The sequence below is a fragment of the Anguilla rostrata genome, chromosome 16, assembly GCF_018555375.3.
Source record: "Anguilla rostrata isolate EN2019 chromosome 16, ASM1855537v3, whole genome shotgun sequence".
NCBI classification, from domain to species: Eukaryota; Metazoa; Chordata; class Actinopteri; order Anguilliformes; family Anguillidae; genus Anguilla; species Anguilla rostrata.
The window spans coordinates 22,030,822-22,056,770 of NC_057948.1; the positions used below are offsets into that span (position 1 = coordinate 22,030,822).

Sequence of the window (25,949 nt, forward strand, 5' to 3'; positions counted from 1 at the left end):
TAGGCTGCAATATTAATTAAAAGGGTTGTACAATTGTTTGCTCATGAGAAGATACGATTCTTAAAGTTGTCTTCAATTGGAAATCCCACTGTTCCAAACTCATCCCTTGGTCCAGCCACTTTCTTGCGGTGGGCGGGACTTTAACACTGTGACAGTACCATCTAACAGAATAATTATAATACTACAGCTGACAAGCTCACAATAGCACAAATACAGACTGGCTATCTAGGTATTAGGGGTGTGCATAGACCTCATTATCTGCATCTGTATCTGTATCTGTTCAACCAACAAAATTATCTGTATCTGTATCTGTATTCGGATAGAAGACAGGAAGTGGGCGTGGTTTATGCCGGAAGTCACGTTAAATCAGGCAAATGTTGTACTTTCTAACCTAATATTCATTGGCAGTGCAATTGTTGTGCCTTCAAATTGATTTAATATTGCCACATAATTAATTATGAAATATAGTTCCACATCCTTATACTGTATTTTTTCATCGCTCTCTCTTTTTTAAATTTTTAACTAAACTAAGTTGTATGAACATCAGCCCCCCCCCCCCACCACCACCACCCCTTTAATTGGGGTACATTGAACCATTGAATCAGAAACAGAAAAAAAATATTTTATAAATCTAAAGATTCTGTTTTGCATTGGAAATATAAACTATTTACAGTAGAGATATATAGAAACATATCCTTCAGTTGAAGGGAATCATCTTAAATTCCAATGATGCTGCGTTCGCGTTTCTTGATGTGTCAACGTTACTGCAGTTCGCTAGGGAAACGTAAATTACTACTTTACAAGTAATTACATAACAGTAATAGCCTACGTGAACTTTTTTTTAATGTTTTATTTTTCTTTTTTTTTCTCCTAGCCTGAACTAAGTTTGGATAGACTGCAAACCATCTCATGTACTCATATTTTCCATAGGTGGCAACTGTCACCATGAAAGGATTTCGTGTTCATTATAGCCAAGACCTATGACTGATACATACAGCATGTTACATCTTAAACGGATAAATATTGACTGAAATACAAGGTAAAACGTCGGTTTTTTTTCAATATTTCGACTGGGGTTTTTTAATGGAGGAAATTAACACATACAGCTAAAAACTACAGTTCTACTAAGCTTCATTTTGATGTATAGGTTGCGGGGGTTTGAATGAAATCCAGCTGCCACACCAGGCTTGTGTCTCGCTAGCTCCCGCACCTCGATCCTCCTCGATGCGAGAGTTTCCCTGAGTGATAGCCGGGAACGGTCAGCTCTTCAGCCCGCTGCCTGCTGTGCGCTGACTCGGTGGGGGCGACTACAGAATATAGCCATCACTTTTAAATAATGTATAGTAAATGAAACGACTAGTTAGTGAAATCAAAGTCCTATGTTGCAAACAGAATTGGGCATAGGCCTATTTATCTAGTGGCCATCATCCACAATGATATGAATCGATTTGAAGAAACATAATGGCTGACGCACAGAACTTATTTATTAAACGTTTTGCAGCGCAGTGGCTCAAAGTTTGTTCGTGTGTGTAACTGGTGCCGCCGCACTCTCTCTCTCTCTGTCTCTCTCTCTCTCTCTCTCGTGTAACGTTAGATAGAGACTATGAGAACTCGATATGGAGCTGACTTTTTTTCCCGAATCCGAATAATAACGAGCAACTTCGGGTAGAAGAAATATGTTTCCATCGCATTATTCGTGCTTTCCCGAATACAGTATTTGGATTCGGATACATCCCTACTAGGTATCAAAGTAATATCAGGCCTAACTTGTAACAGTTTTGCTATTTAATACTCACAGAAATACAAAGGCGGTTGGCTTCAGAAAATCACCGTGTTGCAGTTAACTCCTGATGGTGCAGCTTAACCCACCAGTCAATCAGCACCCAGCCACCTGTCACTCACCTTCCATGTGCGTATTTGCACAAAAAACACCTGAAACGTACCCAAACGTTAGTCGGCTAGGCAACGTAGCTAGCAAGTAAATTAACCACGATGGGCGATATGCTTTATACGATACTAACTATCCACAACTTACTTCCCCAGCATGGAAATAACGTAACGCTAATGGTAATATAGTCGGCCTATCGGTAGGTAGTACGAATTAATGTTTTGGATTAGACAATATAGCAAGGACAGATACGAATAAAGCATGCAAAATTTGCATGAGAGATGTACGAGCAATCAAAGTTTTATTTCTACCAAATGTAGCATGTTGATATAAGTGCACCAACATCTAAAACAGGCTACTTTAGCCTATAGTGTAGCCTACATCTGATCAAAATCATATCACACTTTATAACACAAACGCAACTTTTACTCACCTTGGTAACAAAATAACATGGATTTAGTCTTAGGTTAGTCGGAGTAGCTATTGAAATCCCAGAACTTAATGAACCACCAGGTGTGCGGGAGGGTGAAGTCGTTCCGCTGAACAGGATACCCTAAATGCGCCAACGGACCTGGGCCTTACTAGAAAAGCGGGCGAAACTTGTGCACGAGGGGCTCGCAGCCTACTGCCTCTCATCAGCTGTTTAATAAAATAAAGCAGTGACTTTTATTTGCTTGTTGACTGGTTGATTTTGTTATCACTGTCCCATTCTTTGCAACATCCTCAGTTCAGAAGGGAATTACACAAGCATGCGTGTCGACTCCAAAACACACAGCCATTCAATGTATTATTTGCCGCACTGCAATCGGCCATCTGATCTGCAGCAGCTACTGCACTGGAGGACTGCATAGCTGGAGCAAGAAAATTTAAGGTGACTGATCGGCCAGGGATGTAAGTGGTTGCGCAAGACAATGTGCATTATCAGTCTAACATTTTATTTGTCAGCTAGTAATCATATTCAAAACTGAATGTCAGATGACTCACAGGCTAAACAAGCCATGTAGTGCATTTGCTAAGTACATACAATTACCCACCCATTACAACATAAGCATCATTTGAAGTCTGTTTTGATAGCCTAGCTTTTAATTAAAAAATAAGATAAAAAATCAGGCACAAACATGCAACAGCTTAATGGTGGCTCTAATTATGATTCAGTTGAAAATATGGACAGAAACCTGCACTTACAGAGTACCATTTCATAACAAACTGTGCCAAAGTTCCATTTTTAAAGAAGAGGCGAATCTTGCACAATAGGCTTGTTCATAATTACACCTTGTGTTTGAGTATTCACATAGAGAATTGCAAGAGCACTAAACCACTTTAGTCTTCGAGCCCTTTTCCGTGGTTGAGAGCAGCCATGAAAATGTCACACCCAACAAGCAGTCTTATCCATCTGTCCATTGATATGCAGGCCAAAATGAGCATTGTACTGAGAATTAATAACTCTTGACCAATCATGCTAACATGATTGTTTTGATGAATAATCTTGATTGACAAAGGAAAACTCCATACTGTTTGAATGAATCACTTCATTGAATACTTTTGGCTTTGCTTCTTAGTTTCACATATTTCCTGGCTATGTATTTAGGATGGATTATTATTGCGATGTGCATTCAAGGCATTCAAAACCTTTGACAAATATACCTGTTCAAAGTGAAGTTGACAGGCCCCCAGACCTGTCTGCAATAGTGTAGGGAGAAAACACCTGTGGTATTTTAAGTCTTCGGTTTAATAGTTGAGGCGTGCATACCATAGTGTGAAGTGAGGGAAAATCCTGTCACATACCCCAGGCATGCCAATATTCAACACTTTACATGCTGTCAATAATAGCTGGAGCCGTTTGAAATCCATTGTAGCAAATGTGTCAATTAATCTTCAATATCACAACAGAAAACATTTTCACTCTACAAAAATGTCATGTTACTCATGCATACAAAGCACTGTCATTAATTAAACTTGCAGAACCTGCTGTTAAAAGTATTGATATCAAAATGAAGCCAAGTTACAAAAAACAATATTGGCTGTCTTTGCTCACAGAAATGAAACAAGCTGTATTCCAAAGCAATGTGTGAGCTAAGATAACCAATATTGTTTGTTGTAACTTGGCTTCATTTTGATGTCAGTACAGTAGACCTAGATTTAGCAAGTTTTAACGACTTGTAGACAGTGATTTGTATGTGTGAGTAGCTCAGCATTTTTGTACATTGAAAATATGTTTTGTTGAAATATTGAAGATTACTTCACACATTTGCTACACTGGATATCATTCGGCTCCAGCTGTTCAGGACAGAGGAGGCATGCTTTCCTGATAGTGAGACTATGAAAAAGCTGAGTGCAACCAAGCTCCATTAATATTTACAGAATCCCAGAGCTATGTACTGACTTTGTTCAATTTGTTCCTCACTGTGGACTGGCTCAAATAATCATACACTAAAGGATGACTCATCGAGGCAACAAACCATTCATGAATTCAGGCTCACTGAACAAGAAGATACTCATATTAGCGGAGCAATCTCTGTGATGCTTTTTAAAACATAATAACATGATGGCTCTTTGAGATGAGAAAAAGTAAGCAAGAGGAAAAACAGTAACAGTACATAACCACTTCATAAATAAAGAAACCAAAAATGTCTCCTAAGGTTTAATACAATTTCCTGAGATCAGTGGCTCAAGTCATTAGTAATTGGAGCATACATCTAGTCTTAAAAATATAGCCTCTGTATTTGATTAATTTGTGAATATTTTTATATGACACATCTGGTGTTTTTAAAATTCACAGTGCTATGTAAATTTTTAATCAGACAATTAATAATGTAGTCAATTAGAATAATATAAAATGGGGAAAAAAATCGGCAAGTACAAACTACATGTATAAACTGCATACCCAATTAGTTACGAGTAGTACTACTAATAATAATAAGAAGAAGAAAAAGAATAAGAAGAACAAGATGACAGTGCATCATTAATTTATGATTAGCAGTAGTCTGGGTTTAGGGCGACAGATGTACTTTCTTGTTCCTTCTCCTCCTCAGACCATCTTGGTACCTTTGCAAAACCTTGGGTTACTTCAATGACTGAAGCTGCTCCATTCCATCCATAAAACATATTACAAATTATGGATTTAACACATTTGTTTTGATTTTGTTTTTTATTACAAAATATGAATGTAAACATAAAATTATGAACTACTAAAATGAAATAACATAGTTTTAAGAAACAAACAATGTCTAAACAATGCAAATTCACGACACAAATATAACTTATTGCTTCTGTTCATTCATTTACATCTGTAGTGTGAATCCCAGGACAAAATAAGAATACGTTCTTTTTTCATTTTAATCCTCACTGCCTCCCACCCACTTATGTCTCTGTATCTTAGCCAAAGTACTGTACGAACCAGCGTACTCATTTTCAAGTAAATATGCTTCCAGATGACACATAAATGGTGATCTTACACAAAGTGCTTTAAATAACATTTTTACAACCCTTTCTATAAAAGTTTCTGTAACAATGCTCCCTGTTTGTTTTTCTGCGCACTCTGTAGTATGGTGTGTGCTAAATGTTCCATCAAATAGAATATACAGTAACACAATACCATACTTCCTTCACTGCCAAGGCAATACTATGTCCACCTAATTATTAGGATGTGATTTTGCACTGTAACTCTCTAAAAACACAAGCCAAACATTTTATTTTAAGGCAGATTTAAAAAAAGAAAAAATGGTGAAATTTAGAAAGCCTCATGCAGATTCATCATCACCAAATTGTCATGGCATTTTTCTCAATACAATCCTCTCAATTTACAATTTTAAAAAATGTAAATAAATGTATGTACAGTTCTTTCAGTCCTTGGGTTAGTGTTGAAAACTCAAGCCTGTGACACACAGCTTCTGGTCTTCGGGGGGGGGGGGGGCAAAACGTTTTGACTTCTCAGAGGACTGAGAGGTCATGACAGGACTTGGACTTCTGCCGAAAGGCCATCTTTTTGTTCTTCTTAGCCACCATCCGGCCCAGGAAGCGTTTGGCCTTCTTGCTGATGCTTTCCCGCCTCTTGTTGTTGGCCTGCCGCCTGGCGTTGTCCTCTTTGCTGTCTTTGCGCAGGCGTATCTGCCGGACGATGCCCTCGAAGAGGTCCCGAACGTTGTGGTGCAGCGAGGCCGACGTCTCAATAAACTTGCAGTCAAACACCACAGCGCAAGCTCTTCCCTCTGTGAAGGAGAAAACAAGGAAAGTATAGAGGTATATAAGCATACATAAAATTTGCATTTGTATTGCCAAAGCATGGCAAGGAACATGTGAGACATCAGATAACAAAGAAAGAATAATATCTATATTATATATACAGTAATAATAATAACACATCTACACAATAAGAACAGCCTAAGTATGCGTAAGTGTTTGAGTGTGTGTGTGTGTGTTTGTGTGTGTGTGTGTGTGTATGCATGCATGTCACTGTGTGTGTGTATGTGAGTGTATGAACGTGCATTTGTGTTTGTTAACTATAGTATTGTGTGATGATGTTTGTTTTGTCACTCACTATCTCTGAGTGTATTACATTCAAACATGTATTTTACTGCGGTATGTGCTGTTGGTCCCTCTCCAGGACTATTGGTAATTGCTCTCCTCTAGATTTAGGAAGTTGGAGGCATGATTTTTTAACTTTCTTAAAATATTTTCCCTGATATTGTCATATTTATGGAATTTTAGATAGAAGTGTACCTCAGTTTCAACCTCGCCTGTTGTACAGTGACCACGCATTCTCAATTATGTTGGTATGTTTGTGAAGCAGTGCTGGTCTTAGATGTATTATTGTTAGGTGTGAGATGATTAGTTAGTCTCAAGACCAGCTGACTTAGCAGAGTATTTCCAAGGCTCAACTTTTGGGTTTGAAGCACATGAAACTGCAGCGTTGTTTTGGGATTTGATTTGAGATGCATCCAGAATTTGAGAGCCCTTTTAATATGTTTATAGCCAATGGAAATCATCCTAAGTCAGCCCTGTATGCATTGTATGGTGTTTTTCTGTGGATGTTTAGAAAGTGTTCTGCAGAATTCTGCATTCAGAGCATAAATTAGCTGCATCTTCCATCTAGTGTATATCTAATGTGTTGCTATAGCACACATTTTCCAAGGGATGTGATGAAGGAAAAGGTGCTCACCCTCCACTGTGACCTCTCTGGACCGCACAAGATCGCTCTTGTTCCCCACTAGTATAATGGGAATGTTCTCAGACTGCCTGGCCCTGCGCAGCTGTATGCGCAGCTCAGAGGCCTTCTCAAAGCTGGCCTTGTCCGTTACTGAATACACGATGATGTAAGCATCGCCCATCCGCATGCACTGCTCCCTCAGCCATTGGCTGTTATCCTATGGCATCACAGCAAAGAAAAACACTTCTCACTACTGGTGTTCCAACAATGTAGGCTCTTAGAGCTACATGAAATTATACTGTGTGACAAAATTACATTTTATCCAAATATATAGCAAATACTTCTATAAGATAATTAAATATCTAATCACAGCCAGAATGTATGGCATTATAGATCCTGCTCACCTGTTCCCATATGTCATACAAAATAATAGAAGCCTCCTCGTCATCAACAATGACTGATCTGTCATATGTGTTTCCTGAAACAGAAGCAGCAGATGATCAATACACCAGACTAAAAAGCAAGAAAAGCATCAAGGCTCTAAAGTGACACACATTTAGCACCCGTAATAACACTTTTACAGAGCACAGCACATTATTTTCTTCAGTTGTACACCTCCTTTAGATATTGTACTTCACACATTTTTTTATCACTGCAGTGAAACATGAATGCTGCTATCTGAACTAAGAGATGGTCACCCCTTGAAATAAATTGATTAAATCAATCATCAATGCACATGATATAACCTGTCATATACGGGTTTACCAAAGAGGCAACTCATAAATTGTAATGCTATAGAGCTAAAATGATACAATTTTCATATTCAAATGATATCTATGCCATTTTTTCATTTTTATTTTCTAGTTACAAATGTCACACATTAACCCCTGAGATAATTTAATGTGACTTTTAAATTAATTAATTAATTTTTTAACATGGGTTTCATTGTGATTTTTAAAATTATAATTCAAACTAACAAGCAGGCTTCAACATTTTAGTCGCCTCCACCCTCCCCCCTTCACCTGCTTCATCGCAGTCGTGACACTCTTCAACTCCGCCGAATATACGTGCCAAACTTGATTTTCCAACGCCATGTTCGCCCAGGAGAACCACCTTGTGAGCCTGTCCCTCGGAGTCGCTGCCTGAGGAGATGATAGAGTCGGAAGAGTCTGACACGCAGCTATCTCGGTGCTGGTCACAGGGGCTGTAGGACGTGCAACGCATAAGGCTCGCCAGCTCTCCCGTTTCTGCTGAGGGCATTGTAGAGTGCAGCTCTCGGTCATCCACTGGCATGCTCCTTCGATGCAGGGTCTGCAGGTGGACGGGAAACGGTATGCTACCTCGTCTTTTGTCCATGTTCCGCAATTTGTCACCTTTGTTCAGAGTCATGTTTCCAGATATCTGAAATTTACAGGCGTAATTAACAACAGTCTACCGAAATTAATGTTTTATTATTATTATTATTATTATTATTATTATTATTATTATTATTATTGTTGTTGTTGTTGTTGTTGTTGTTGTTGTTATTATTAGCCTCATTTATGCTAGAAATATTCAGTAATGTACCAGTATTGTCCAAACCAGCCAGGCACGTTTGAAATAAAAAATAAAATAAAAAAACGTTTGGATACATGCTCAGATTATAAGTTTTGGTAAATACCTTTTAACAAAATGAATCACTCTACATAGTCTATATAATATATGGTAAGACGGTGTTTTAAGGAAAAATTTCAACAACACATAAATATCACTGAAACTATGAAATATTTTGTTCCACGCGTAAACCTACATTTCAAATTCCAAGTCCAATTCCAAGCTTTTCCTTTCGAAATCCTGTCCCTTTGTGTAGCCTCTTTCGCGGGGGATAACGATGTTAAAGCTCCTGTTACAAAGTGTCAGAATCCTTTACGGTATATGCGCTCTTCCACAGTGGTTTTCGGTTTGCTTTCAAAGACTCGGGTCCCCTTATTTATCTGCCAGCAAACTGACGTCATTCCGAGGCAGGGTTTGCCTGGCTGTCATGGCTCGCTTTAGTGTAGTAGCATCAGCTGGGGAGGGAGGGCACATCGGAATCCCTGTCTGCCTCACAACGTGATTCAACGCTGATCGCGGGCGGCGACGGGGGTCTCCCCTCCCACGCATCTCCTACAAGCCTGATGTAATTCGCTTTCATAATTCTTCAGTGAAGAGTTCAGAAAGCAAGGTTTTATGGACCATTATTGAATAGCAAGGGGCTTTTGATAAAACGCACGACCTAGTCTCACAACAGCCAAAATTGAGGTTAATCCTATTAACTAAAAGTATCCGGAAAACATTTGTATTAAATTATGCAGAAATCAATTAAAAACGATATTTTATCATTTTTCAGGACACGGGTTAACTATACATTGGATGTCTCAGACCTATTAAGAATTGATTGTTATGTTATTGATTATGTTATTTTGTGCGAACCCTTGAATTTCACCCTAGTGGCGAATTGGAGCCAACTGCCATATTCGAAGAGACTATGTTCTTGGGGTGATAAATACAAAGAGAATTTATGCCCGGGTAAAATATATTTTAGCCGTCGTGTGGTCATGTTAGAGATGAGTCAAAAAATCAATTGGAATACAAATAAGCCCAACACTTTAACCTCAGTACCCAGTGCCAGGGATCAAGTAACGAGGGTCGTGAAAGGTAGCCTACAGTTTCAAATGAATGGATACATAAAGAAAAGCTACTTAGAACTGATCTATATTGAATATTGAAGAAGAAGCCTAACCTATCTGCAGTAGGCTAATATTCGTGTTCCCTCAAGATATATTATTTTTGATGAATGAAAACATGATACATTCTCTTCTGGGTGTAACTCACACAAGAGGAAACCCCACGAAAACACATCTGTTTGAAAATAAATACTATATAGCATAAAAACAGTTAGCTTCAGAACGGCTTAATCTTGTTCGCGAAGATGTATAAAATAGAACGATAGGCACAACGAGGTAGCGCCATCTGGTGGGTGTAAAATCAAGATTCCATTAACGCAACGCTTCGTATCAAAACAGGAAAGTAGCCTACGCTACACTGAAGATGTAAAATAGCACTATTTTCGCAAAAATATATTGCAAAATACAGATTTAAGCTCGTGGATGTCCTGTATCTGCTGTAAAACGTGCCTACACTACTTTAAGTACGAGACTCATTTGATTTAATAAAGTATACAGGTACATTTCTAAAAATAATAATAATAATAATAATTTAAAAAACAATATCTGGTGTGATTACGCGTCAAAATTAGATGCTTTTATACTGTACCAACTGTCATAACTGTAACAGCAGTAGTTGTTCGCTTTGTTGAAAGTACAGAAATGTTGTTCCCTTTCAGATGTCTGCATTAGGGTTCTCAGCTGTAGTCAGGCTCAGACAAACCAAGTCCATTACAGAGTATATGTTCACTTTGCCTCTTACAGTATGCAGTGAAAGGCAGGTCTGGTATGATGAACATGTGTTGAATGGAACTTATCCACATTTAGCATGGTAGCTAAAACTTGCAGCACTCTATACCAAAAAACCAAGGTTGCAGCATGGGAAATTTTTATTGTACGAATAACATCTCCAGAATGTGATGCCAATTATACAGGAACAAACTTTGTTTTATGTACAGAGGATGACCAGGAACATCTGAGCATTAACTGATCAGAGCTAAAGGAACAGTTGCAATGAGGCAGCCCACTGATTCATGCCTCTCATGCCTGTGTGCAGCCTAGATGGAGAGGCTCATCAGCACATCATACTGTGCACCCTATATAAAACTTTCCCAACTTTCTATCAGCACAAATCCATTTATTTTACTGTATTATGTTGTAGACAAAGCAAGCATATATTGTATCAGCAGACTGTGCATTATTTATTTATACTTAACCTCTGGGAATACACTGTGGGATGGTTCTTTATTTATTGATGATGGTCTGCTAGAAATAGCAGTCCAGAAATACATTCTCTATTTTTGGTCAGAAAAAAATGGAAAAGAAAACATTATCTGGTAACGCAAAACGATCTTTAAATGTGCAAAAAGAAACTACATTGGAAAAGTCTTTGGTTACAGGTCAAAGAAACAGAATCTGCTGTGAATTATTGATGAGGAGGGCCAATGGCTGCATTTTTGCAGCTTGAGATTTGTAATTGGAAGAAACCTCTGACAGGGAATAATTAAATATATGCACATTTATTGTATAATTAACACTATTGCCCTAACAGATCAAATCACTCAAAATACCCTGACATTCAACTGTCAGTTTACGTTTGTTCAGGCTTTCATACAAAATATAGAACAAGATGGTTTAAACCAACTGAAACTTTCCAAAAGTTCTTCATGAAGGATCCATATTCTGCATGAACTCAAGCTGTGAACAGAAGTGCCAGAAAAGCTTTTGGTTTTTGTTCCATCTGAGCTTTATTGGACAGTTTGATCAATTATTAACAGTGTGAGCACAAGTTTTCATGGGGATATGCTGTGTTCACAAAGCCTAATGTTACGCTGATATGTTAAGTACATATACAGTTATAAAGATATGGGCATAGATGGAGCAAAAATCTGAAACATATCTGGTACACCAGGGGCCTGTATCACGAAGCAGAATTACTGAGTTAGCCGGATAACTACACTGAGTAATGTCCAGAACAACTCTGTTTACCTGCTTTGTGTTACAGGCTCCAGGTCTATACACATCCCATGCCTGTCAAAATTAATAGGTGAACAACCATAGAGTACATACTTATATTACATCTTTTAGAACGGTACAGATTAATAGACATCATTGAACAAAGAAATCTGAACATCATTGAACAAAGAAATCTGCTCCTAATTATTTAATTAATTTCTCAACTTCCTTTCCTGCCCTGAACTGGGCCATGCTTTCATCAGGTAACTGCTACTCCTTGAAAAAGGCTGTCTTTGCTGACCTACGTCCCATACTCAAGATTTATTCCTGCACTGAAGATTGCACTCACAATTTATCCTTTGAGCAGCATTAAGGTAACTGTAGGGCTCACTGCATCAGCAATATAAAGCCTGCTGATAAAAATGTGCACTGTGGCTTTTTGAGTCATTTAGCCGGCTTTATTATATCATATTTCATATCTGTAACTAACAATGTCAAGGGTCTTGTGAAATGCTACAACAATGTCAGGGGTGGGAAATGAGGGCCCTGTCTGTTTCTAGATTGCATGCCAAAATTTGCTCCTAATTATTTAATTAGCCTGACTGTTCACAAATTCATGAATGTCAACTGTTCTTATTCCCTTACTTATTTTACTGTAGTCTAAACTATCAGTGTGCCAATTGGCTAATTGAAACAGTACCTAATGGCATACATGGCCCTTGAAGAATTTAATTCCCATCACTGGTATATGAGGTGAAAATATCCTAAAGTTGGTTAGCAGTTGTTTTTAGGGGTTTTAAAAAATAACATGGAGATGTATGAACATGTCTCAATACAGCAAGAAAATAGACATTAGAGGTGTGTGGACAGTTTCCACTGTAAATGTATGAACAAAGACCTTGTTGTTAATCATAAACTGCACTGTTAAAAAATGTCCAGTAGGAGTCAGTAGAAACCACTACCTTGTGAATAAGTTCACACAAGGATGATGCAATATTTACTGCTTTATGACATATTTCTGAAAATAGAATTTGTCCAGAGAAGTTAATTCTTAATTAAATTTTACATGCCTGTTCTTTAAATATTTTCTAATGAATAAATTTCCTTATTTTGATTTAATCAGGTATTTGAGTAGCATTCCACGACTACTCTATTTTTCGTTAATCCAAATACAATACATATTAACTTTGTACATTGTAATTACTTAATTTTTCCAAAACATACAGCTTGTTTTAAAACACTTAGCAGAGGATGGTTTCGATCCATCGACCTCTGGGTTATGGGCCCAGCACGCTTCCGCTGCGCCACTCTGCTCACGACATCAAGTAGGAAGGAATGAGGCATTTCAACCACAATGGCAGCACACCATTGCCTCTCACAACAGCATGGACACTTCCAGTTTAGTCCAGAATTAACCACATACAGCAAACATGAATCTATGCTGAAATCCCTAGTTTGGTAACAGAATGTGGATTTCTTTAAATAAATTTAAGACATTTTAAATGGGTGTGCTAGTCATACTCATTGACTGTCATTTACGTAACAGCATTAATATGTCTATTTGAAGTTGTTTACATCATGAATTACCAAGTATCAGGAACAATCTAACAACATGCACCTCTATAGCTGCTTGACTTTGCATCATAATAAATGCATTCATTAACTTGCTTGGCATTACACTCAGAGTCATCCATTTTAATAGATGTTTGCTTTTGAAGAACCAACACATCATTTTAACTTATTCACATTCAGTAACATTCAACATTAAGATAATTATAATGGTAGTAAAATGTACATAAATAAGTCCTCATTATTACATCTACTTGAATGTTTTAAGGCTGCCTACCTGCAGCACTTGATCCTTAGGCATTTTAATACCTTAATTGAAATATGAACACGTTTCATGGTCTCTTGGTAATGCTCAAAAAAGCATACACAGCATTCTGCCTATTAAAAGCAAGCAAATATTTTTGTTTCATTAGCGATCCAGATCTCGCATCTGACATTTTAAACAGGTTAAAACCTCTGGGTTTAACTGTACATGTATGCTTAAGTGCTTGATTAGAGAGCTTTGCAAACTGCTTTGTAAATGGGTAGTTCACTCATTTGCAGTTGAATACATTGGCAACAACAAAACAAACAGAATAGGACTCAGTCTAAAAAGCATGTATTTATTAAAAATGTTAAAATAATCCCTGCTTGTGTTTCAGCACAGTTCCAGAATGTAGGCAGGAGGTAAAAGGTGGAAAGGTCACTTCTATACTGTCCCATTACTCCACTCACCCCCAGAGCTCTCTGAACCGGAGTCTTTCTCGGGTGAAAGACCCCAGTCCAGCCACAATGCCCGATACCGGAGACATGTCAGCCTCCCCACTCACACCTCCTCCTCCAGGGTCTTTTTGTTCCACCCCATTCTGTGAATCTGAGCCCCACCCCATCACAAATATGGGAGTGCCTTGAAATTACCTCAACATGCTGTTTAATCAATTTGAAAAAGACAATGCCAATGACACCTCCATCCATCAACCTTTAGAAGCTGCAAGCAGTTAGCATCATCTGTATAAACAGAGCTGAAACAAGCAGTGATAATAGTGGGTGGTGCAAAAGTAGTTGTCAGACCTTACTGTTATACAGCTCTTTCTTTTACCATCTGTACTTCAGTAGGAAAGTGCACAATCCAAGTGAAAACAAATGTAAGAACATGTACAAAAGTTAATGTAAAAAGCATACCATACTGGTACAAAAGTGCACATTACAAATCATTAACCACCATCATCTACTATGCTTCCCCATAAAACGCAACATGGTCGAGGTCATTCATACCATTAACCATCCCTTATCTCTGGAATCTTGTGACATTGATTTTGCTAAGGCATTAAATTAGCTGGAAGTTTGGAAGCCAAGCACTGGTTCACCACCTCCAGGAGTTGAGCGTTCTCCAAAGCTGCAGCCACTCTCTCTTTGTCTGCCAGCTGCTTATTAACTGCAAAAATAAAAAGTGTGATTTGCATGTCAGTGTGAGTTCTCCTTTAGGTGATTATTAATAAGGAAGTGGTATAATCAAAGGACATTATCTTTACATTCAGTAACGTAAAGTGATAAACATGAATACTGATCACATAAAACTTTTTACACCAAAATACTTCAATCTCTATTCTCACATTAATTTGCACAGTAATGTTGTAGGTAAGATGTTCTGAAGTATTCATCATGGATTTACATTACTTGTTTTAAATGATTTGATTCTTTGAGTTTAATTTAGCTGAAAATGTGATTGGATGGGTAAGGAAGGCAGGGTTGTAATTTACCTGCATCCTCAGAGGCATGGGTGCCAGGAGTTATATGCACATCAATCTGAGAAAGACAGAACTACAAAAGTAACGCAGACCATACTCAATCAATAAAACACATAATAATTGGGTATGTTCAATGCTTCACTAACCTTAAATCTGCTGGGTAGTGACCTCAGCAATTTAACTTTTATGGAAAGACCAATCAGGGTAGCCATGCTACAATGAGGAATGGTGGGAGTGAATTCCACAGTAACCGTACTCTCCGGGTCTCTAACCTGTTCGGAAGAACGCACAATTTCATTACATCCTTTAATACTCACCCTTTTGCAGTTATGCTAATGAAAGTGTTATAGCAGGCTATACGCTAGCCGTTTGTCCGCAAGAGAAAGTGTCACACGCAAGAGGTTAGGGGCATCATTGCATAAGGATTATAGCTCTATAGCTTATGCGTGAGGAGCACGCGTCTCCACGATCTCACGCATTTCAGTGACAGCCGTTGTACCGATTGCCAGCGTTTTAGACGGCAAGTTCAGTATAACTCCTATTCCCGGGTCGAAGGTCCCCAAACTTCACACACTTATGCACTGGGTTTTAAAAAAAAAAAACAAAAAAAAAACTTATGTGATCAATATTACGAAAACCAGTGTAAAGTATAGTTATCAATGTATAAGCTCCAGTTCCACCTACCCAAAAACAATGCGCCTAACCAAAGTTACTGGATGAATATGACAAGACAGACGTAGTTAGTTAGCTATACTGTTGCTTATGTTATTAAGCTGTATCGTCCGTAAAATTGTTTACGAGTCACATGCATACACACAATATGGGTAGGCTACCTAACATCGGCACAATTAGGTACTCCAAATACAAAAAAGCAACTCACGTGGACTCTCATTTGTTCTACAACATTTAGGTCTTCAAGAGACAGCGGGTGCTCAGGATCATTGATGGATCTAATAAGATGTAACTAAAAATTAAGGACAACCAACACTTGGCTAGTGTTCTTCACAATTAGCTTGATAGTTAGATTCATTCTGGCGCTTACAGTCAGCGTGTAAAACGCCATGTGCGTTTATTACTTTGTTAACGTTAACTAACCAGACACTCATTGCAGCAAACGTTAGCTATATTGTAACCAAGGATATCAAAGATTTCCCTGTCGTCAATTGGATCAGCAATGTCTTCGTCCTCGTCCTCTGCTGTCCAAAGTCTTTCTCCTGATCGTTGGAAGATCTGGGGATTCTCGTTGTCTAACTGCGTTCCTCCCGACATCCTTAACAGGGAAAAACTGGCTATTCTATGTATTATAGCCTATTAGGTTAACGTTTCGTGGTATAGCTTAGTTAGCAATGCTAACTGTTATGGCGGACCTTCTACAGTTCTCATGGCCGTCAAATCACTGACCTATCAGAGACCAGTACGTCAAAACAGCCTACTTCCGGAGTTAAGTTAAGAAAATACTCATAGTCAGGGTGACTCGGGGAACTAATAATGTTGTAAAATTAAAACTATAAAATTTGTTTGAGCCCATCAAAAAAGGAAAATGAATAGGGGTAGCCCATTAATTGTTCTCGTTCATGTTAATAAACGTTCATAACAGGTGCAAAATATCTAACCCATCATTGTCTCCTATATGAATGATCTGGGTTAACTTCTTTACATCTGCGCAGATTGACCCACTGGTATATATTCATCTACAAAACAATAATTGGTCTACTCCCTTCCTACCTCAGCCTTCTGCTAATTAGAAATTCACATAGTTATCACCTCTCTAGGGACTTGATACTCTTTAAAGTCCCTGGTCCCACTACTGAATTTGGTAAGATGGGTTTCAGATACTTTGCACCTTATAGTTGGAACAATCTGCAAAAGCATTTTAAACTTGACAAATTAATTTAAATTGTGGACTTTAAACATACAATTCATGACTCTGTGACCAAAGTATGCTCCTGCTCTTAATCTCTTCTGTACTTTTAATTATTGTTACACTCTGTCTCATTCCCCATTTGATGTTTGTACATTTAGGTGTAAGTCTTGTTGGGTAACTGTGTTTCATGTCAGGTCCCCCTTGCAAAAGAGATTTCAATCTTAATGGGGTTTTCCTGGTTAAATAAAAATAAAATAAAAAATAAACATAGGTTAACATGTGTAGACATTGCTGGCAATGACTGTGAAAATGTATTTCTTGTAATCTGCATAGTGCAGGGGTCTGCAATCCTGGTCTTGGGGATCCACAAGATCTGCTGTTCTTTTTGTTTTCACCTTGCACCATGCTCAGACACAAGTATGCAGGTGAGATTAGTTAACTGTAAGCGACTGCTCTAACTGATTAATTGTGCAGAGTAACAATGGAAACCAGCAGAGCCTATGGCTCTGGGGGACCAGGGTTGCAGACCCTGGCTCTAAAGCAACAAAACATTTGCAAGTAGGAAACAGTATTCCAGCTGGTATCCAACTGCCCAAGTTGGCTCCAGTGAGAAGTGCTCAATTCAAGCCTCATGTATTTATTTGATTGATTGATAAAGAATTTATCACCTTAGATCAGAGATGTCTGACCCTGTTCCTGGTGTTCTACTGTCCTGTAGGTTTTCATTTCAACCATGATTTGCCACACCTGATTCTACTAATTAGCAGCTCAAACAGGGCTCTAGCTGTTGAATGAGGTGTGCTTTGTTAGGATTGAAGTGAAAGCCCACAAGACAGCAGACCTCCAGTAACGGGTTTGGGCAGCCCTGCTTTAGATACTCTCAAGCTGGCAGATTTGAAGGTCATGACTTGTTTGCATTCCAGAGTACAGATATATGAAAACACTTCCAAGGTATTATCAATGCTTTGGGAACATAACTTGTAAACAAACTTTGTTATCCTTATAAGCATGGACATGATGGCCCTTTATACATGTGCTGTGGACCTTAGAACATTAACACAAATACCACAGGTATCATATAATTTATCATTATAAATGACACTATTGACCAGTGATTTATGGTGTGGGGATTAATGCATTTCTGATTCATATGGCAGCTACAGTGGTAGATTGGGATCAATTTGATATTAACTCAATATTATTATTGATGATAAATGATAATTCTGTAATTAGGTTCTGTGTGCATAATGTCTTCATTTTGTTGGGGATACACAGCAGCTTTATTTAGTGCAGCATCAGAGCTCAGTCTCTGGAGTAAAAAGAAGCCAGAGGAGTCAAAGCCACCATTATGGAGATATCACCAGCGTCTTTGGTATTAATTCACATAAAATGGACGAAACTGGGAAAGTAGTCAAGGTCCCCTACTGTGTGTGTGTGTGTGTGTGTGTGTGTAGGAAAGGGGGGGGGGTGGTCTGTTCTGTGTATTTGCACTCTGTATCTTTTGAACAACTTTATTAAACACTTCCTGTTAAGGACACTCAGATCAGATAAGCAGATATTCAGGATATGTACTGTAGTACCGCTTTTTCCCCACAACGTCAAAGATAAACTATAGTAGCCATCTCTTGTAATATTCCCCTTACAGTAGAAACTCAGTATTTCCGAGTATCCCCATGTTTCAGGGTGAAATAAATCCAAGGGCTCTGAAAATACTCCAGTACCAGCATTAATCAAAGTTTCCCAGACTTTATGTTGGAAAAGTACAACTATGTTCTACTGCTCCCAGCTTTGCCTGAATCTGATGCCTGTGGACAATAACCCTACTGTTCCCCCATACTCGCTGGCTCCCAAACTCTCTTAACTCCTCCACCTCTGTAGCTGACCGAGACTATGAGTATGCAACCAAATGGGGGCAGTGCTTCAAGGAACTGGCAAACAATGTATAGTAAGATACTGTGGCAGTGACACCATGTGGTACTATGCAGAATTTTAATATTTGAGGTTTAATATTATGGTTTTCATTTTACTCTCCCAGCCAGATCAGTTTCCAGATTTCACATTAATAAAGTGTCTTATAGGTGAATTTGCCATCAGTTGCTATTGTTTGCTATTATTTAGTACTGTTTACAGGAAATGGTTTTCAAAATAATGAATGGCACAACCTGATCCTTTGTTGTAGCATGTTTGTTTGTTTGTGTTTGGCAATGAGCAGATTCCTGCTTCTGCTTTACACCAGGCCAGCCAGAGGAGGATGGGCTCCCCCTCTATAGTCGGGTTCCTCCCAAGATTTCTTTGCATTGGGGAGTTCTTTCTCGCCACCATTTTTAGGGTTTTTTTTCCCCTTCTGGGAGTTTTTACCTCAGGTGTTTGCCATTTGAGCATTCAGTACTGGTGTTTGTGCCATTTGCTCTGACCAGCTAACCTGTAAAGCTTCTTTGTGACTGTTCTTTGTAAAAAGCGCCATACAAATAAAATTTAATTGAGTTGAGTTTTGTGTTATTCATGACCGACAGAAATCACCTATCCACACAGCCTGGAAAACACTGTTATAATAGGAGATAGATGTAGTTCATTGTGTCAGCAACTTCCTAGCAAGGTTTATCAATAAATTAAAAAAAACCCAAGTACAAATGGATGATGAAGTTAGGTTAGGTTAGAATTTTCAACAGCATCACTACTTGTGTTTTGGGTCTTATAAAATAATTTTTAAAAACTAAAATTTGTCAGGAAAGATTTCTAAAAGCAAATGCCCATTGTGACTACCCAATTGTAAGTTATGCTTCTCTTTATTACCTTCTTTCGGAAGCTAAAATTATTTACTTCCCGATGAAGATTGAATGGTATTGTTTACCCCTAATATAGACAACAGTGTTATGGTATGTACTCTCCCATTTACAATTTAGTGAGGTATTCAAAACCTTCAGAAGTATATGGGTCGGGAAATCTCCCATTTCCATCCAGCTATCCACGTAATCTCATTGATTTGGTCTACAACCATCAAGAATCACATGATACTGTGCATCATGCCTTAAAAGACCCTCACAGTAGTTATGCTTCACATATTCTAGAGTCAAGATAAAGTCTGTATTTATCTGCACAAACAGAGGGATTAGATGCAGTGGCACTTACCCAGCTATTTACCCAATATACATGGAAGACCCATGGTGTCAACAGCAGCAATTAAAGTTTTTCTCTGACAAAGGTATTCAGGATATAGGTGTGGCTGAACTTTACTGGGATAAGTGCTGACCCTGCCCCAGGGATAACAACTACCATTTTCATCACCGTGGATTGTGCTGAGCTGGGAATCCCAAGATAATGTACCTCAGCACTCACTGCCAAACAAAAGAAGTGGCAAAGGAGTTTATTTCCTGTAAACAAACAGCAGCACTCGTGGACAGAATGGACTTCGGCAGTGTGCTACAGGGTATGCTGAAGGACAGCTCAGGGTGAACTCCACACATGGGAGCTCTAATGCTGCATTTCCAGTGTTGAGGACCTTTATCCCAGGAACAACTGGGTCATGTGATGAGTGATGTTTTTATCTGTTTGTCATGTCATTCCCACTATGTTGGTCATGAGGAAGCCCTCCATCCCCCACCCCTGAGGGCACCCCACTTTGCTAAACCTGAGATTCGAGTTCCCCCTTCAGACCTCCTGGAGCAGTAGCAGAACCTTTACGCTGAGAAGCACAGGGCATGACAAAAAATCTGTCACAGAAACCAAGTTGTCCAACCAGGGCGTCTTTCTGTAGTTTTGCAGAATACAGATACATTCCAGAAAACAACCAGTGAACACACTACAAGGTCTTGCCTTCTTACTGGCTCTGTTTATCGTATGCTTATGTTTGTCTATAACCAAATCAAATCATGAAATACAACTCATCATTCGGTAGCTGTTTCGTAGGTGACTTAGTTAATGCACCTGTCTTAACTACTGCTTGTATTTTTGCATAGACTGCGTTGTTGCTGTTCTCGTTTGTGTTAGTGTTAATCAGTTTAACCTTCAGGGTCCAAGTTGAACTATGCGGTTGTTCCCTGCACTTGGACCGGTACTTCTCTCTAAGGTTTTCGGCATACTTGTTCCTGGTTATGGTTATACACTTTGTTGTACGTCCCTCTGGATAAGAGCGTCTGCCAAATGCCTGTAATGTAATGTAATGTAACGTAATCTAGTCAAAGTGGTGGGAATAAAATTAATGGCGATTGCTGTTAGGAAACCCCATCTATGTGAGGTTCTATAGAATAAACTGCATAATACTGGATGCAGTTTCAAGACAGCTTATGGAAAAGCTATAAGCTATCTTGAAACACCCCACACCATTTCCCATGCTTATATTCAAATGAGTTTCTGAAGTTCATAGCCATTAACAAAGCCAAGTTCATGTTTTCATGCGCTTTTGAATTTGAATATTTCTCAAAGTGTTCTTTTACCAGAGACCACAATGGACAGAAGGACCAGATGATGTAATCAAATCAGGCGCTAAAAACATGAGCTCCAGATGATAACTCTGGTCATATGAACCTCCTAACACAAAAACAACCTAGTTTTTATATTTCTTGGTTTTAATCACATTTTCACCAACTATAGTAACTGAATATTTTACACAGGAGAAGAGGGGAAAACTCACAATGGAACCTCAGAAAATACTGCCCCTAGCACACAGGCAAACAACGGAATGCATAGAATGAAACAAGAAATTGACAATATAAAGAAACTAATATTGGCCTCTGCATGCGTTCACCTACTGTGGAAATCCAGAACTAAAACCTCTAAATTAAAACCTCTTTTGTAACAGGTCATATGATGCATAGTCACTGGAGGTTTGAAATTTATTAAAGATTAAGTAGTGTCCACATTTTAGGGGTTGTATAAATTATGTAAATGTGATCAGTAAAATAAAGATCCCTAGATAGCTCAATAAACTTGTCAAGACAATGAAGATACACACTAAAAATGTATTCAGATATTGTGTAAATAATCATGCTGTAGATATAAATAATGCTGATTAGATATGATTGGCCAGCAGCATTTTGGTTGTACATAAGGCAATGTTTGTAGAGGAAATTACAACACAAAGTACAGATAACTATGCATTCTGGCAACCTACCATGATCTTAGTGCCTAACCCTAGCAGAAAATAAATAACCACCCACTTCTGGGAACTCCTGGGAAGGGAGTTTTGGCTGTGGTCACAGACTTTGCTCGCAATTACGTGCTACTACAATGTGTACTCTACAAATGCTACACGTTTGCCTTTCCTGGGGTAGGAAGGAGAGTAATCCTTGAGAGAAAAAGAATCCCATCCTATACCAAAAGAATGATAAACAAGAACTTTTTGAGAGGAGAAGAAACAAAGGCAAATATTTCAACATGGAAGCGTTAAAGCGAAAGTAATGGCTGGGCATGAAGATGACCAAGATTTCTCAGAGCACAATCAGCTCACTATCCTCAGTCACAAAATGGGCACATGATACAGCCCGTGATTTGACGAGGTCCCACCATGTCATTAGGAGTTTTCTTTTACAGTTCACGATTATAATTCTCAATGAGACAACATACCATAGCCTAGATATCTCTGAACAGACAGAGGACAGAAGACTGAAAATAAGCAAAAGGTCAAATCATTTCACTGTTGGTTATTAAGGAATTATGGACATGTAGTTTGCACGTGCCTTATCTTATAATTGTTGGACTGGCCACTGTTCAACAGCCGTTTTCACAAAAATGTGGATATATAAGCAAATGGATATCTACAAGGTTATGAAAAAGACAGGTTATCACAATGTCACAGAACCAGCCATACTCATAATAAGCAAGATTGTTCAGATGGTCTGCTGCTGTTAGAGAAAGTGTGATAGCATTTAATTGGATATTCAATGCAGTAAAAAATGTTAAAATGTGTATTCTGACCATAAAAGCAATGTCAAGTAACAAAAGACCGTTCAGTTTATGTGTGACCTCTGTAACACATAGTAAGGTACATGAAAAATTTCTCATTTGTTCATGATGCAGAGGTAGTTTTTGATAGTAATATTTCTGAATTGTCAACAACAAAAAAGAAACCATTGTTCCCAAATAAAGAAGTTTGAGCTTAAAAAGGATCAATTATAGTCCCTATTATAAAGTGAACTAGTATTGTAATATACTCACATTTAGCTGGGTACAAATTATTGCACTAAATCAGACATGCATCAGATTAAAACCCTACATATAAAAATATGTTGTGCAAAAGTAAAAATAAAAACAGCAAAAAATATACCATGCAGAAGCAGTTGCTAGAGACAATGAACATTCATGAGAGGGCTCTAACATTCTAGTGTGCTTAAGCTCAAGCCTGAGAGACCCAAAAACCCAAAAGCTAATAGCCAAATAGCATTTATCCAACCAATTAGAGCAAGGTTTGATTTGCTGTTTTAAGCCCGAGGGAGCAGTTCAACACCTGTCAGTTACCAGAATGAATGCATGGTTGGCGACTGCTTCTTCTTTGTACTTGCCTCAGGGTGAAGAGTAGGTCTTATTTAGGTTTAGCTCCGGAGTTTTGCCCTTGGCCTGTGTAGTGAACCGAAAGCATGCAGAGGCTGTGTATTGCATTTCAAACAAAATTTAATGTCAATAAATATCTGAAGTCATTGGTTTGTCAGTTATCACAAAAGGCACTAACATCCAATGTTTCGGTTAGAACAGGGTTACGGACATGATAATTGTCTTGATAATCCAGTAGAGGCAATTTCAACAGGAATAGTCTTTTGTAACTTTTACTTTGTTCTGATTCAACACAACATGAGCATCATTATATTTCCAACATAAAATGCATTAAACACAAATGATAATACAGTCAGAAAGACAGACAAACTTCTAGAATAAAAGACACAAATTTAATTACAGGGAATTGTGCATACAGAAGACTGATGCTGAATAAGATGCAATTTATAAAATATGATCAACCTAAACGTAGCAGAAGAACAGTGAAAGGCTTGCATTGGAAGAAACTGAACTTTCTCTAGACCTTAATTTCACTTCACATTTAAAGTGTTGCTTTCAATGTTGTCCCCATAGTTGCATGCACTATAAAAGAAAAATGTCCCAAGTTTGGCCTTTAATCATGTAATTCTGTGTACAGAAATGACTTCAGATGGGGCAAAATTAAATATTTTTAAGCATACCACAGTTATTAAAGAGGGAGCCTCAGAAAGGGCCCGGTGTTGGGTAGGCACAAAGCTTGGCAGGTAGCAGCCATCCCAAAAGCTATCATATCAGGAATTATACTACTGGCCAATTGCAGTTATTGAAAACAGGACATTTCAAATAATCTTTGGTTGTGTATTTTCAGGTAGTTATGTTTTTTATTTTCTGAGACTATTTCCATTCTTTCTTTTTCTAACTTTTGACTGGCTGCTGTACATCCCTCTGCTGGCAAACACTGACCTAATTCAGAAACTAATCCAATTATCTGTGAATGAGCTCATAGCATTTACATAAATGTAGAGTGACTTGAAGAGGGAAAGGGAGGGTCATTGTTTTAGAGCAAATGATCCAAGAATCAATAGATGGCAGAAGTTTGAAAATGGCTGTACTCTTAAGCATACTTAAGCATTAAGTAAATTGAATACAGCACTTCAAAAATCATATAATCATAAGTTATTTTGATCTTTTACATCCCAGTGCAATGGAAATGCTAGTTTGGATATTAAGCTTGAATCATTTTATTATTATTTTTATTTTTTATTTTGGACATTTCTTTCAAATTAATACTTTTAATTTTATATAAATGCTATTATACGATGCTTCCAATAATCAGGAAAAAAGAAACACTCGTATCTAATTCAATATTCATATCACAAATATAACAAACCAGCATTGCAGAAAATCATGGAGTAACAAATCACATTCATGCACCGTTCGATGCTGGTATGGTTTGGATAACGTTTTACAGTCCTGAATAGGACAGGCTTTAAGATCTTGGGTTGTGTAGTCAGAAAACGGAGCTGAATGGTTCCTTTGAGTGTGTCGGTATGAAAGAAAGGCATTATAGGGTCTCTGTACGCACTTCATGACTGAAGTCGAAAGAATGTGTTCTAAAGAATAACTAGAACATTAAACAAACGTACGCGAAACATTTTCAGCACAAGTTTTGTTTTTGTTTTGTACTGACTTTATGCTGCAAGATGTGCCACTCCCTTTGCTTGGCACGGTGCAACTGAAAGCCAGTCAAACCTGAGGATGTATCTAAAGCCGCTTACGAGGGTTTGACAGGTCATGTCCTGGGTGGATATGGCTTGTGAAAGAGAAGGAAATCCAGCTACACCTCCATCAGACGTTTTTTTCGGGGTTTGAAAAAAAAAATCAAAGAAAGGTGCGTAAACACCACCCACTTACTGACCGTTCTTTCAGTAACATCTTAATTTTATATGCATAGGTACCCCCACATTTTATAACAAGCTTATGCACTCTGAAGCTCTATACACCACGATACGTGCAAGACAGAAAGAGACTCGTAAGCTTCTCTGTTCATTTTGCGTTCTGACGACTTCTTTCGTTAGAATGCTTCACTTTATACGACGATGTCCAGTGTGCACTTTCTTTTGATCACCAACATATGGAACTTCTCCTTGGACGATTAGCCTTGTTGCAAGTAAATAGGCTAAATGTTAATACTATTATCAGTGTTACTAAAACTCAAATAAAAGTGAACATGCCACATAATTTAACACGTAGTTTATAGGCTAATGGAGACTCATCTAGTTGTGATGGGTTCGGCTATTTTGGTTTTCAAGTCTTCCGACTTTAGCCTCATTTTCATATCAAATCGACAACACGTTTGGCCGTAAACAATCAATTTTATCGGTCAGAAATTAAGTGTAGGCTACACTTGAAAACCATCGAAACGAAATAAGACACACATATTAGTATATGGCCAAATTATACATGATTCTAAATTTGACTATACGAACCCATGAGTACAGAAAGTAACACCACTTACCTGTTTGATAGGTGTACGGATCCATTTCCCCTTGGCGCCTAGACTTTAACCTGCTTATGGGCGAGGTTACCTTCCTGATTTAGTCACGCCCTCCTGGAACTACCCGCTGCAAATCATTAATATAGTGGTTGT

At 38.2% G+C, this 25,949-nt stretch overlaps 2 protein-coding genes across 9 annotated transcripts; both read right to left on the reverse strand.

The window, feature by feature from the left end:
- Positions 1-5,748: 5,748 nt before the first annotated feature.
- LOC135241863 (GTP-binding protein RAD-like) lies at positions 5,749-9,028 on the reverse strand. Of its 2 annotated transcripts, none has more exons than XM_064312605.1 (5): positions 8,824-9,028; positions 8,057-8,345; positions 7,439-7,512; positions 7,047-7,251; positions 5,749-6,096 (listed from the first exon to the last, which is right to left on the reverse strand). In XM_064312605.1, exons 2-5 carry the CDS (start codon positions 8,325-8,327, stop codon positions 5,819-5,821), a joined length of 828 nt encoding a protein of 275 aa, XP_064168675.1. In that variant the 5' UTR covers positions 8,328-8,345; positions 8,824-9,028; the 3' UTR covers positions 5,749-5,818. The 2 variants fall into 2 exon arrangements, with proteins under 2 accessions (XP_064168675.1, XP_064168674.1); XM_064312604.1 differs by having other exon boundaries at positions 8,057-8,435; positions 8,824-9,023.
- A 4,797-nt stretch (positions 9,029-13,825) lies between these two features.
- ciao2b (cytosolic iron-sulfur assembly component 2B) lies at positions 13,826-25,949 on the reverse strand. 7 transcript variants are annotated; one of them, XM_064312617.1, is made up of 7 exons: positions 25,818-25,949; positions 23,332-23,386; positions 16,111-16,240; positions 15,851-15,928; positions 15,117-15,242; positions 14,983-15,043; positions 13,826-14,657 (listed from the first exon to the last, which is right to left on the reverse strand). In XM_064312617.1, exons 3-7 carry the CDS (start codon positions 16,237-16,239, stop codon positions 14,542-14,544), a joined length of 510 nt encoding a protein of 169 aa, XP_064168687.1. In that variant the 5' UTR covers position 16,240; positions 23,332-23,386; positions 25,818-25,949; the 3' UTR covers positions 13,826-14,541. The 7 variants fall into 7 exon arrangements, with proteins under 7 accessions (XP_064168687.1, XP_064168690.1, XP_064168685.1 ...); XM_064312620.1 differs by lacking the exon at positions 23,332-23,386 and having other exon boundaries at positions 25,818-25,912; XM_064312615.1 differs by lacking the exons at positions 23,332-23,386; positions 25,818-25,949 and adding an exon at positions 23,288-23,316 and having other exon boundaries at positions 14,983-15,028.